This window comes from Schistocerca gregaria, chromosome 8 (assembly GCF_023897955.1).
Source record: "Schistocerca gregaria isolate iqSchGreg1 chromosome 8, iqSchGreg1.2, whole genome shotgun sequence".
Taxonomy (NCBI): domain Eukaryota; kingdom Metazoa; phylum Arthropoda; class Insecta; order Orthoptera; family Acrididae; genus Schistocerca; species Schistocerca gregaria.
Window position 1 is genome coordinate 379831155 of NC_064927.1, and position 14828 is coordinate 379845982.

A 14828-nucleotide genomic window follows, 5' to 3' on the forward strand; every position below is an offset into this window, starting at 1 on the left:
TTCGAAACTGCGAGTGCCAGAAACTGCCTCTCGCGTATACATTTCATCTTTCCTATTATTCATAGGAGTAGAGTTTCATTTCACTCATCTCAGTTGTTACTTTACAACCCAAAAGTAAATTTCAGTTTCTGTACTTTCACTAGTAATGTCCATTACCGGATATCGCTTATCATTTCGCGATGCAACCGTTTGCAATTCTAGTAGGCAGAAAACTCTACGCACAGAGAAGTCTTAGCTTATTTACATGAGGGGCAGTCAAATGAATACGAGACAGTTGAAAAAAATTAAGCAAACTGTTTTTTTTATTTCAGAAATAGTCGATATAACTGTTGTTGTTGTTGTGGTCTTCACTCCTGAAACTGGTTTGATGCAGCTCTCCATGCTACTCTATCCTGTGCAAGCTTCTTCATCTCCCAGTACCTACTGCAACCTACATCCTTCTGAATCTGCTTAGTGTAGTCATCTCTTTGTCTCCCTCTACGATTTTTACCCTCCATGCTGCCCTCCAATACTAAATTGGTGATCCCTTGATGCCTCAGAACATGTCCCACCAACCGATCCCTTCTTCTGGTCAAGTTGTGCCACAAACTTCTCTTCTCCCCAATCCGATTCAATACTTCCTCATTAGTTATGTGATCTACCCATCTAATCTTCAGCATTCTTCTGTAACACCACATTTCGAAAGCTTCTATTCTCTTCTTGTCCAAACTATTTATCGTCCATGATTCACTTCCATACATGGCTACACTCCATACAAATACTTTCAGAAATGACTTCCTGACACTTAAATCTATACTCGATGTTAACAAACTTCTCTTCTTCAGAAACGCTTTTCTTGCCATTGCCAGTCTACATTTTATATCCTCTCTACTTCGACCATCATCAGTTATTTTGCTCCCCAAATAGCAAAACTCCTTTACTACTTTAAGTGTCTCACTTCCTAATCTAATTCCCTCAGCATCACCCGACTTAATTCGACTACATTCCATTATCCTCGTTTTGCTTTTGTTGATGGTCATCTTATATCCTCCTTTCAAGACACTATCCATTCCGTTCAACTGCTCTTCCAAGTCCTTTGCTGTCTCTGACAGAATTACGATGTCATCGGCGAACCTCAAAGTTTTTATTTCTTCTCCATGGACTTTAATACCTACTCCGAATTTTTCTTTTGTTTCCTTCACTGCTTGCTCAATATACAGATTGAATAACATCGGGGATAGACTACAGCCCTGTCTCACTCCCTTCCCCACCACTGCTTCCCTTTCATGTCCCTCGACTCTTATAACCGCCATCTGGTTTCTGTACAAATTGTAAATAGCCTTTCGCTCCCTGTATTTTACCCCTGCCACCTGCAGAATTTGAAAGAGAGTATTCCAGTCAACATTGTCAAAAGCTTTCTCTAAGTCTACAAATGCTAGAAACGTAGGTTTGCCCTTCATTAATCTAGCTTCTAAGATAAGTCGTAGGGTCAGTATTGCCTCACGTTTTCCAACATTTCTACGGAATCCAAACTGATCTTCCCCGAGGTCGGCTTCTACTAGTTTTTCCATTCGTCTGTAAAGAACTCGCGTTAGTATTTTGCAGCTGTGACTTATTAAACTGATAGTTCGGTAATTTTCACATCTGTCAACACCTGCTTTCTTTGGGATTGGAATTATTATATTCTTCTTGAAGTCTGAGGGTATTTCGCCTGTCTCATACACCTTGCTCACCAGATAGTAGAGTTTTGTCAGGACTGGCTCTCCCAAGGCCGTCATTAGTTCCAGTGGAATGTTGTCTACTCCAACAGTTCCAACAGTTCGATATAACTATCGATACGTAAATCACACTGTGACACAAGACCCAGGCGTGCTCTTCTTTGTTCGAAGCAAATCGACGGGCCCACATGTTCCCAAGATTGTTTCTACTACGTTGCTCAACGTTTCACTTTTTCACGCCATGGTACAATCACGGTTTCGTAGGCAGCCACAAACATTTCTCCATGAAGGTACTTACACTCTTGTCTCATAGTTGGATAAATGTATTAATAGATTTGGCGACTACTTTTGCAATAATAAACAGTTTACTTTCATTTTATCCGTCTTACTGATTTACATATGACTGCCAAGGAAAATGGACTTTTCCACAGCCCTACTAATAGAATGCCCACACTCATTCTTCTTAAATATTCCGTTTATTCGTACTTAGCACTTCTCATCCTAATGTGGTATTACACACAAAAACACGTCATCCCGATCCGAGAACGTGATGCAAAGCGCTTAAAATAAACGTGACGTCTGTACCTTCTCGGTCTGGCTATAGCAATAATGTTATTTATAAAATAAAAATTTCTTGGCTTTAGTCACGTTTTTTCCCGCATTCATTGACACCGAGTGTTTTGTCAACATACTGGCATCAACAGTTACCTAATTGTTAGTTAAACATATATACCACAGCTATAAATCAACAACTGAGTGTTAGGTATCTGCTGATATATATAGACGTCCAGCACTTATTAACAGGAGGCGTTTAGACAAATACTGTTATCACTGTTATCAGCAGATGCTTAACAACAATTTATTTATTTATAACTCTAGGCTGTATATAACTAACAGTTGGGCTTCTCCTGATGACAGCATGTGGCCAAAACACGTCACGTCAATGAACACTGGATAAAAAAACGTGACTAAAACCAAGAAACTGTTATTTCATAAATATTATTTCTGTAGTGAGCGGGTACAGACGTCAAGATTGTTTTAGGTGTTTCATATCAAATACTCAGGATCGGCTTGACGCGTTCTTGTGTTTATTACCCCAACCAAGTGTTCCATAGATTTCGTGTTAGTTTTGAATACAGTCAGAGAGTCCCTTTAGTCAGCCATAGTGCTCGTAGTGCTAGTGTTTGTTTTCAATACCGTCCAGAGACAGGTAGTGCTATTTTCCTTGTTTCTACAAGAAGTGGTTAGCAATCACAGTTTAGTCAATAATCAACCGCCTTTAGTGAATTAGCAGTCTAGTTAAAAGCTGATTAACACTCTATAGTAAATTGATTTCTTAGGATGGCTAGGATGTGTGGCTGCTGTGTACGGACGCAGGAGGAGCTGGCCACTCTTCGCGAACAGCTGAGCGTGTTGATGGCCGCGGTCAGCCGTCTTCAGGCTGCTGCCTCGGAGTGTAGCGGCAGTGGGGAGTCTGGTGCGTCGCATGGTGCACCCCAGGTGTTAGATGCTTCACCCACTGTCCCTGCTGTCGAGACATCTTCGCGGGTACCGGGCGCGGTTGGGCCACCCTCTCCCCAAGGGGAGTGGCGGGTTCAGCGGCGTTCGCGGCGCACGAGGCGGAGGGTCAATGTGGAGGCTGGCCGTGTGGCATCGCCCGCTCTGCCTGTGAGTGGACATGTGGCTGCTCCTTCAGCAAGGTCCGAGCAGGCACACGGGGGGAGGGGTTTATTAGTTATTGGGAGCTCCAACGTTAGGCGGGTGATGGAGCCCCTTAGGGAAATAGCGGAAAGGTCGGGGAAGAAGGCCAGTGTTCACTCTGTCTGCTTGCCGGGGGGTCTCATCCGAGATGTGGAGGAGGCCCTACCGGCGGCGATAGAGAGCACTGGGTGCACCCGACTGCAAATTGTTGCTCATGTCGGCACCAATGACTCTTGCCGTCTGGGTTCAGAGGTCATCCTCAGTTCGTACAGGCGGTTGGCGGAGTTGGTGAAGGTGGAAAGCCTCGCTCGCGGGGTGGAATCAGAGCTAACTATTTGTAGTATCGTTCCGAGAACCGATCGCGGTCCTCTGGTTTGGAGCCGAGTGGAAGGCTTAAACCAGAGGCTCAGACGATTCTGCGGAGAGCTGGGGTGCAAATTTCTCGACCTCCGCTATCGGGTGGAGAAATGTAGGGTCCCCCTGAATAGGTCAGGCGTGCACTACACGCCGGAAGCGGCTACGAGGGTAGCGGAGTACGTGTGGAGTGCACATGGGGTTTTTTTAGGTTAGAGAATTCCCTCCCTAGGCCCGACAAGACGCCTCCTGAGACGCGGCAAGGCAGGAGTAGGCAAAATGCAACAAGGAATATCAATATTAATGTGCTAATAGTAAACTGCAGAAGCGTCTATAGAAAGGTCCCAGAACTGCTCTCATTAATAAACGGTCACAACGCCCATATAGTACTAGGAACAGAAAGTTGGCTGAAACCAGACGTAAACAGTAATGAAATCCTAAACTCTGATTGGAATGTATACCGCAGAGATAGGCTGGACAGTGAAGGGGGAGGCGTGTTTATAGCGATAAGAAGTGCAATAGTATCGAAGGAAATTGACGGAGATTCGAATTGTGAAATGATTTGGGTGAAGGTCACGGTTAAAGCAGGCTCAGACATGGTAATTGGATGTCTCTATAGGCCCCCGGGCTCAGCAGCTGTTGTGGCTCAGCACCTGAAGAATAATTTGGAAAATATTTCGAGTAGATTTCCCCACCATGTTATAGTTCTGGGTGGAGATTTTAATTTGCCGGATATAGACTGGGAGACTCAAACGTTCATAACGGGTGGCAGGGACAAAGAATCCAGTGAAATATTTTTAAGTGCTTTATCTGAAAACTACCTTGAGCAGTTAAACAGAAAACCGACTCGTGGCGATAATATATTAGACCTTCTGGTGACAAACAGACCCGAACTATTTGAATCAGTTAATGCAGAACAGGGAATCAGCGATCATAAAGCGGTTACTGCGTCGATGATTTCAGCCGTAAATAGAAATATTAAAAAAGGTAGGAAGATTTTTCTGTTTAGCAAAAGTGACAAAAAGCAGATTACAGAGTACCTGACGGCTCAACACAAAAGTTTTATCTCAAGTGCAGATAGTGTTGAGGATCAGTGGACAAAGTTCAAAACCATGGTACAATATGCGTTAGATGAGTATGTGCCAAGCAAGATCGTAAGAGATGGAAAAGAGCCACCGTGGTACAACAACCGAGTTAGAAAACTGCTGCGGAAGCAAAGGGAACTTCACAGCAAACATAAACATAGCCAACGCCTTGCAGACAAACAAAAATTACGCGAAGCGAAATGTAGTGTGAGGAGGGCTATGCGAGAGGCTTTCAATGAATTCGAAAGTAACGTTCTATGTACTGACTTGGCAGAAAATCCTAAGAAATTTTGGTCCTATGTCAAAGCGGTAGGTGGATCAAAACAAAATGTCCAGACACTCTGTGACCAAAATGGTACTGAAACAGAGGATGACAGACTAAAGGCCGAATTACTAAATGTCTTCTTCCAAAGCTGTTTCACAGAGGAAGACTGCACTGTGCTTCCTTCTCTAGATTGTCGCACAGTTGACAAAATGGTAGATATCGAAGTAGACGACAGAGGGATAGAGAAACAATTAAAATCGCTCAAAAGAGGAAAGGCCGCTGGTCCTGATGGGATACCAGTTCGATTTTACACAGAGTACGCGAAGGAACTTGCCCCCCTTCTTGCAGCGGTGTACCGTAGGTCTCTAGAAGAGCGAAGCGTTCCAAAGGATTGGAAAAGGGCACAGGTCATCCCCGTTCTCAAGAAGGGACGTCGAACAGATGTGCAGAACTATAGACCTATATCTCTAACGTCGATCAGTTGTAGAATTTTGGAACACGTATTATGTTCGAGTATAATGTCTTTTCTGGAGACTAGAAATCTACTCTGTAGGAATCAGCATGGGTTTCGAAAAAGACGGTCGTGTGAAACCCAGCTCGCGCTATTCGTCCACGAGACTCAGAGGGCCTTAGACACGGGTTCACAGGTAGATGCCGTGTTTCTTGACTTCCGCAAGGCGTTTGACACAGTTCCCCACAGTCGTTTAATGAACAAAGTAAGAGCATACGGACTATCAGATCAATTGTGTGATTGGATAGAGGAGTTCTTAGATAACAGAACGCAGCATGTCATTCTCAATGGAGAGAAGTCTTCCGAAGTAAGAGTGATTTCAGGTGTGCCGCAGGGGAGTGTCATAGGACCGTTGCTATTCACAATATACATAAATGACCTGGTGGATGACATCGGAAGTTCACTGAGGCTTTTTGCAGATGATGCTGTGGTGTATCGAGAGGTTGCAACAATGGAAAATTGTACTGAAATGCAGGAGGATCTGCAGCGAATTGACGCATGGTGCACGGAATGGCAATTGAATCTCAATGTAGAGAAGTGTAATGTGATGCGAATACATAGAAAGATAGGTCCCTTATCATTTAGCTACAAAATAGCAGGTCAGCAACTGGAAGCAGTTAATTCCATAAATTATCTGGGAGTACGCATTAGGAGTGATTTAAAATGGAATGATCATATAAAGTTGATCGTCGGTAAAGCAGATGCCAGACTGAGATTCATTGGAAGAATCCTAAGGAAATGCAATCCGACAACAAAGGAAGTAGGTTACAGTACGCTTGTTCGCCCAATGCTTGAATACTGCTCAGCAGTGTGGGATCCGCACCAGGTAGGGTTGATAGAAGAGATAGAGAAGATCCAACGGAGAGCAGCGCGCTTCGTTACAGGATCATTTAGTAATTGCGAAAGCGTTACGGAGATGATAGATAAACTCATGTGGAAGACTCTGCAGGAGAGACGCTCAGTAGCTCGGTACGGGCTTTTGTTGAAGTTTCGAGAACATACCTTCACCGAAGAGTCAAGCAGTATATTGCTCCCTCCTACGTATATCTCGCGAAGAGACCATGAGGATAAAATCAGAGAGATTAGAGCCCACACAGAAGCATACCGACAATCCTTCTTTCCACGTACAATACGAGACTGGAATAGAAGGGAGAACCGATAGAGGTACTCAGGGTACCCTCCGCCACACACCGTCAGGTGGCTTGCGGAGTACGGATGTAGATGTAGATGTAGAACCAGGCTTTCGCATAGTCGCTTGAAGAATTCCAAGCAGTTCCTCTAAAACGCATACGGTCGATTTTCCTACCTGTCCTACTTTAAACAGAGCTTGTGCTGGGTCTATAATGACCCCGTAATCGACAAGACGTTAATTCTCACCTTTTCCATTTTGTACGAACAATGATTTGTAGTCCTATTGCAACTATCCTGTAGTATCGCTACGGTCAGTATCATTATTCGAATTTGTACATGTTGCGTAAAATCGTTGAACGGTGCACATTAACAAGTAATATTTCTAGACAGGGGCAATAACATTCGGAATATAAACACGCACAGATGGGGAATCGAAAGAATTGGTAACGTGTTTAAATGCTGCTCTTGTAACTGGATGCTGCTATGGGGCGAGGAAAACTATAGAAGCATGACGTAGTGGGTCATTAAATGACTAGAGACGCAGGGTGATAGCTTTGAGCATTTGCTCTGGAGTCTAAGAAAATTTTGTGAAAAACAGCGTATACTACGTCATTAATGGGCAATTCAAAACTAGGAAATAAAAAACAGTCTTCGACGTACATTTTCTACTGAAAATATGCGCGGAGTGAAATTATGTTACAGAAATCTCTGTACTGTCAGTATGCAAATAACGGCGCTGTGGCGTCCGAGTGTGATTAATTCCCATTCATATATATTCGTCAATGAGTACTAGAACTGCGAAGAAAACTTGAGACTTATTACTCATCACAGAGCCTGACAGTTGTTCAGAATAGTGTTCAACATGCAGACACGTAAAAGCGTGATTATTTATTCAATCATACAATATCTTCCATAGGAACGATCGCACGTTTTAGATCCAACCTCAGTATTTTCTTCTCGAAGAGTCCAACATGCGCACCAGTTTTTCGTTAAACACTAATATAAATGACAAAATGTTAGTATTGTTGTTAAAAGTAAATATGTTGTTCTACTAACATTGTTAGTATCAAAGAAGAACGTTTATATGCTTACAAAATTTGAGCGACTGTGTTTTTTTTATAATCTGCGAAAGAGGCACCACGTAATCATACATCTAAATGTATCACGTATACATCAACGTGACTCGATCTGTATTATTTGGGGAAGTACCATACAGATAATCTATGGAAAGAGAACATAATTGAGAAAGTAAACTCAATAATTATAACTTTTCAGTTAACCTTTGACATCTAATAATGCATGCATGCGTCTCGTAACATTATGACGGCGTTCTACAGATATCATGTGGAGTTGGTGACCGGTTTTTAGTAAGGATTCATTATTCCGCCAGTAGTTGCGCAGTAATCAGCAACCAAAGCATTCATTATATATTTACTGTACTTATCAGATGTGTGTTGTTGTCAGTAGTCTGTAGGACATACTTGTACATGCTGCATTCTTTCTTTTTAATATACAGGGTGCTTCATGAAGATATGCAAACATTTTAATACGTTATTCTACAAGTGAAAGTAGCGAAAAAAGTTCATATAAACATAAGTCCGCAAATATTTAGTTTCGGAGTTACGGCTTATAAAAGGTTTTGCCTGGAATTTAGCAACTTCGCTAATATGAAGCCATCGCAAAAGTGTACGAGGTTAAAGTAAATCACGATTTCCATTTATTTTGTTGTTATTGATGTGATGAATCTAATAAAATAAGTCCCAGACGTGTATTTGCGGTGGCTTTCCAGAACATCCAGAGAATCAAAGATTATTATACAAGTAACCTTTCTACTCTCCATTAACAATGTAGAAAAATTCATGTCATTGTTGGCAACCGTTAGAGATCTGTTTCAGTCGTTTCCTAACCTTGAAACGATTTAGTTTTCTGTATTGTTCACTTCCTCAACACTGAGGTTTTTTTCTGGTTTTACATGAATTCACGTCTGCTATGGTATTAATAGAAGCAGTCTGACACATTTCATACTGTTTCAGTTAACATTATCACCATAATTTTTCCAAAATTAAACTTTACAACTTGGTTTAACAATTTGTACAATTGTCTGGAATTTAAAAAACGAAGTGGATCAAGTAGTTAATAAATTAAAAATTTTACTAAATTAGTTCTTTGCTTCTCTGGATGTTCTGGAAAACAATTGCAGATAAACGTCTGGGACATGTTTTATTAGATTCACCAGATGAATAACAACAAAGTAAATGAAAATCGTGCTTTACTTTACCCTCGTACAGTTTTACGATGGCTTCGTATTAGCGAAGTTGCTAAATTTCAGGCAAAATCTTTTGTTAGCCGTAACTCCGTAACTAAACATTTGCGGACCTATGTTTATCTGAACTTTTTTCTTTAGTTTTACTTGTACAATAAAATATTAAAATATTTGCATATCTTCGTGAATCAGCCTGGATAGATCACTTCAAGATAAGGAAGCGATGCGAAATTTAGAGATTTGTGACGTGAAATTCGAAGCGTGACTTCCGTTTGATACTCACTTTGGTTATAGCTACACACTGTCGTCAGAGCAAAGATCGCCAGGGAGACGATGAGGAAGAGTCGTAGTGCCATCTCCGCAGATGCTGTCCCTGTAGGTGGCAGTCGCCGACTGGCCTCTACTCTGATCGCAGCGGCATGTTATCATATACACGTCGTCACACAGTCTTCCTGCTCTTACCACAGCCTCCCTGCGCTTACGAGGACTCTTGACCTATCCTAATAAAGGTGATACATTTTTGGATACCAACTCTTATTACAACGAAGTTTACCGTGTCACAGCCCGCATGCATGTCCGCCACCGAGGAAAAGTACACAACAATAAAGTAGAAATTGCGATCTTGCGATTCTGCACTAGAAACTGAACCAAAATGCCATGCATTTCATCCAGGCACATTTCGCTTCGACGACTTATAACTATGAATTATCCAATAATCGGGCACTTCGCAAAACTTTCAGTCCCGATTTCTTTTTAAATACGTCCTCTGTTTACAACAGACCTGGAGAACGTATTGTGCCAAATCGAAACAGTTGGTGTAAAACGTGAAGAATTTTAGTTAATTGAACATCAGAACGAAAGAGAATTAATGTCGGCTGCCCATGTATCATTGCATAGCTCACATTTGCCCCCTGTGTCGTGCCAAATGCCGAGCACGTTGTGAAACTGCGTATATTAGTTACCTACGGTTCTAGTGAATCCGTGATGTCTTGAGAACTACCAATCCCATGAAACTGCAAGCTCTGGGCATGCTTCAGTGGCCACCATGCAGCGCTGCTGTGGAACATTGTGAGTAAAAGGAAGTGAGGAAAGCAAAGATGGTAAAAAAAATCCACAAAAATCCCCTTAACTTTGAGAGATGCCATCGTGACGATGTTCTGGATAGCCGCGAAACAGTCGTAGCAGGCAACCTCTTAAGCATCTGCTGCCCCTAGAGCAGGCAAAATATCGAAAAATCGATACATCTGCAAGTCGTATCTATCATTGTGATATATCAGTTACCGATATTCGGCCTGTGTACGACCAATAAGTTCCAAAACGACGCGTGTGGACAAATCTCGGATTCTATCGATCGCGTACATAATGGGTCGGGTGTTATCGTCTGCCATTGGACTAGCGATGATTTGTATACCTAACGAAAGGACGTACACTGTAGCTGTCCTAAAGTGCAGGGACAAAATTTAAACATTCCAAATTTCCTCCAGCCGAAATAAATTGAGAAAATTTGCTGGTTCTTTTGCTTTTGGTATGGTTTAAGGAGGACCTTTGGCGGGTTATAAAAGCATCTTTTGTTCATGGGCTGTTCTTGACGAGACCCCAAAAAAATCATGACCTTTGGATACGAGAAGCACCAGTAATGGGGATGTCCACTTCTATAGCTAGTATTCATGGAAAATCTTCGAAATTTTTACCGTATATACTTAAGATGATGTTCTCCCGGAACTTTGTAACTTCTTCTGATATCATTATCCGTAACCAAGATTCAGAGATTCAAAGTTACCGTAGTTATGCAGAAAATCGCAAAAAACTTATTTTAGCCATTTTTTTCGGTGTCCACGAATATCGAAATAATCAACTACAGTAAATGACACAAATTTTCATCCTACATTCGACAGATATTCATCTAGAAATTCAATTTTTCCGCTTTCGAAAATTTGTATCCGTTATCAAGCTACCTCCAAAAAACCAAGCTTTTTGGTAACCAAAAGTACTAGTTGTGGGAATAGAAACTTCTACAACTTTTGTTCATGGCAAATGGTCGACATTTTTATCATATGTGCTTACGATTATGTTCTCCCGGAACCTTGAACATTTATTTAGTATCATTATCGGTTACCGAGATCTGGAGGTTCAAAGTCAACGTGCTTGTGCTTACAACATCCGGTCTGTGATAGTGTTAACTAACGTAATGAACGCATAGAAAACGTTCTAGCGCCATCGTAATATTCTGGAATCACCAGCAGTGGCTTTTAACCAGCATTTTCTCACAATTAAATTCTATAATACATTGTCTCTGTATAACAAGAACTTCACGGCTTTACAAATATGCCCAAAATGGTACTGAAGTGACAAAAATGCTTAAAATGACCCCTAATAAGCCTGAGAAGAAATTAAAATGACAGCAAAAAATTACGTAGAACTGGAAGGACTACAAGTTCAATAACATATTTCTTATAATATTTTTACTTTTTTTAACACTCAATTTAAAAGCCTCGGGTTTTCGATGATCGATGAGCAAAGTAACCTGGAAAAATATAAAGCAAATAATTTTTATGCATACTAATTTGTCGTTTATATGTGTCAAAGCGTATAAATGTATCCAAGTATGTAAAGAAACGTTCAAAACCATATTAACCTACAGAATTTGTTTAGCATAAGAAGCACATCTTACCGCAGCAGGGAAAAACGCGAACCAAATGGATTCGCCACAGAAGGGCGTAAAAACGAAGCGCTAAAAAAGCATAAAACCCTTCGCTGCTTCGCATTGCCCTCAAATTTCGTCGAATTTGTTTTGACGATCGCTTGCGGTTCTACACCATAAACCACAGCAATAATTACGATCTCACTACACTCCAAATGGGTTACATCCCGTTCAGTGTGGGTGCAGCCCACAATATACGTAGAGTAGCGCTGAGACGCACACAGGCTGGCGGCAGCGTCGAACGTCGTCGAGAACGTAGCCCTGTTGCTCAGCGCACGGTCAACTCTCATTTTCTACGGTAAAATGTGTGAGAACTTCCCAAGGAAAGGAGTGTTTTCACTGACTCCTTTTATGCCGCCCCCTGTGGTATTTTCGTGTCAGTTCTGAGCATCGTTGTGTCTGAAATGTTTCCCTTGTCCACTCAAAGAAAACCACGTCATTTCAGTGCTGGATGTCGTGGTTCTGACCTCCATCGCAGAGGCGGCAGTAGAAGTTGTGACATGTCGACGATGGCGTTGGGCAGAACTATGGTGAAATTTGGTGCCACGGGGACATCCTTAACCCCTTTAAAGCTCACGTGAACTTCTGAGCTGTGGCCTTCTTTCGCTTTTGTCGACACTTTGCTGATTGAGGCGTCGCTGAGCCGAAGGGCGTCGTCGCAGAGTGCCAAGCTTTTTACCATTACAGAGGAAGGTTGTGGGTACCCTTGTAAACTTAATCGTTGGAATGGGAGACAAGTAGGGGGTTTCGGAAAAGTCATCCCTTAATGTTGTTTCACAGTGAAGAAAAAGTTTAATTTGTGGCACATGATCTATGTGTCAAGCAGTCATTCAAAGTGATGTTCCACCACGCATCAAGGTGTCCTTTAGTTAGAGTGAGATAGTTTAAGGAAATTACACATAATCTTTTGGTGACTGGGCACAGCTTTCCGATTGGCGACAGAGGTTTTGCAACAACAGTCAAACGAAGAAAAGTAAGCAAGGCCTTTGATCGGCAAGATTTCCACAAGACTATTGACAGCTCATGCTGTGAATCCATTCTATGTAGTTCCAGTGCATATAGCTGACTTATTTTATTTTGAAGATACTGTTGAGACATTATCGTTAATGGAGGGACATAAGCTCCCAAAATGCGGTTTGATCCAAGTGTCTCATACTCATCCTTCTCAAAGAGCTATACAAAATTTCTGAAAACGAAACACCATGGTAGATGTATACCATGTCATACTTCATCTGAAAAACCACCCATGTTTTGAGCTCCAAAACAGAAATTCATGTTGAAAATGTTGCCGTTTCTGCCTCAGTAGCACGGGTTATTTTACAGAAAAATTTTCAACATCCGAACCCAAGAATGGAGTTTTATAAAAAACAGAAGACAATACTGTGGCCATGTTTCTTGATTTTAGTTATGTTATTCTATTGCAGAAATTTTACAAGAAATATGAAGCTCTACCAGTTAATAATTATTACCGTGTGTCCCTACTTATGATATCACAAATAAAATGTAGTACATACGTATTACTGACACATAAAACAAAACCCTTTTTAATTGCCATCAGTTTCCTCAAATCGGACAATAAAAATTTTCTGAGCTGTCTCATTATTTTTGCAGTGATGATGTGGGCAGCATTACTCTGTTGCACAACAGTATCTTTTCAATTTTTGGGATACAAACTACTTAGCTACAAAACAGAGGTACATTGTTTTAGGTTCCCCTGACAAATACGAGATTTGGCACTTAGCACTTCATCCATTTCCTCTCTTCAGATGATCCTGTATTAATTAGAATGTCTTTCAGCTGTTCAATTTCTCAACTGAACAGTATTAACAATGAAATATAAAAAAGCTCTCAGTTGTTTAATGCACTTACACTAAATAAAAACTAGGGAAACTACTGACATTAATAAGCATCTCTTTAGTAGTTATCAAAGGCCGGTTCAAGATTAGAGGCAAGCGTTCTGGACCTCTCCAAGCTCCACATATACCGATTCCGCTATGAGTTTGTGAAGCCAAAATTCGGCGACCACAAATTACTTTGTATGCATACAGACCATTTCATCCAGTGCTTGAAAGGCTGCGATCATTACCAAGTAATTAGGTACAACAACGAAGTATTCGACACATCTGGATATTCGGTCGATAATCCTTACGGAATAACACCACAAAACAAGAAGGTTATTTGTCTGAAGAAAGATGAGGCGAATGGTTTGCAGGCTGTGAAGTTTATGAGACTGAGGTCAAAGATGTGCGCATGTCATATTAATGCAAGTGCCACCCATAGCCGGGCTAAAAGTGAGCATCATACAGCTTCAAAGGCTGCCTCAGTAGAGGAGCACAAAAGGTGACAGCTTGAGCCCATTTGCAACGTTCCACATGTGGTTCCATCTGGTAGATACTCCATTTCAACTAAAAATTCGGCTGTTACACCACGATGACAAACGATTCATCTGTGGGGACTGGATAGAAATGCTCCCGCAATCACATTATTCACTGAATGATTAAAGGTGTGTTTGGTTAATTTATTTTTAAGTAGTAGATTTGTATGTGTGCAGCAGCTGGATGAACCGCTTGTTATAGTTGCTCAGGTGAGAATGTGTGAATCATTACACCCTATGTATGCATATACACTGACGGACAAAATATGGCAACACCAAAACATAATTAACGTAGAGTAATGTAATTTTGGGAATACAATTGCATTAATGTAAGTGCAGGATAAGCCATTGCAGAGGTGAAATTGTGGTACATTAATAACCGGTGTAACCACCACAATGTTGAATGCAAGCATGGAAACATGTGCGCATTGTGTTGTACAGGTACCGTGTTTCGGTTTGTGGGATTGATTTCAACGCCTCTTGCACTTGGCCGATCAATACACCTTTATGCTGTCTGTGGATGACACTGGGGTTGTCATTCAATGGTGTCACACATGTGCTATATTGGAGGCAGATCAGATGATCGAGCAGGCCAAGGGAACATGTTGAGACCCTGCAGAGCCCGTTGGATGACAACAGCGGTGTTTGGGCGACCGTTATCCTGTTGGGAATCATCCCCTGGAATGCTATTCATGGGAGGCAGGACAAAAGGTTGAAACATCAGACTGATGTACAGATTTGTAGTC

General features: G+C 41.5%; 1 protein-coding gene across 1 annotated transcript in view; it reads right to left on the minus strand.

Moving 5' to 3' along the window:
• The window catches only part of LOC126284610 (brachyurin-like), a 200200-nt gene extending 190813 nt beyond the window's left edge, over positions 1 to 9387 (minus strand). Inside the window, exon 1 of the mRNA XM_049983671.1 lies at positions 9291 to 9387. Within this exon, the coding sequence (XP_049839628.1) occupies positions 9291 to 9363 (73 nt within the window). The 5' untranslated portion in view covers positions 9364 to 9387. The remainder of the gene's footprint in view (positions 1 to 9290) is intronic.
• Positions 9388 to 14828: the final 5441 nt, after the last annotated feature.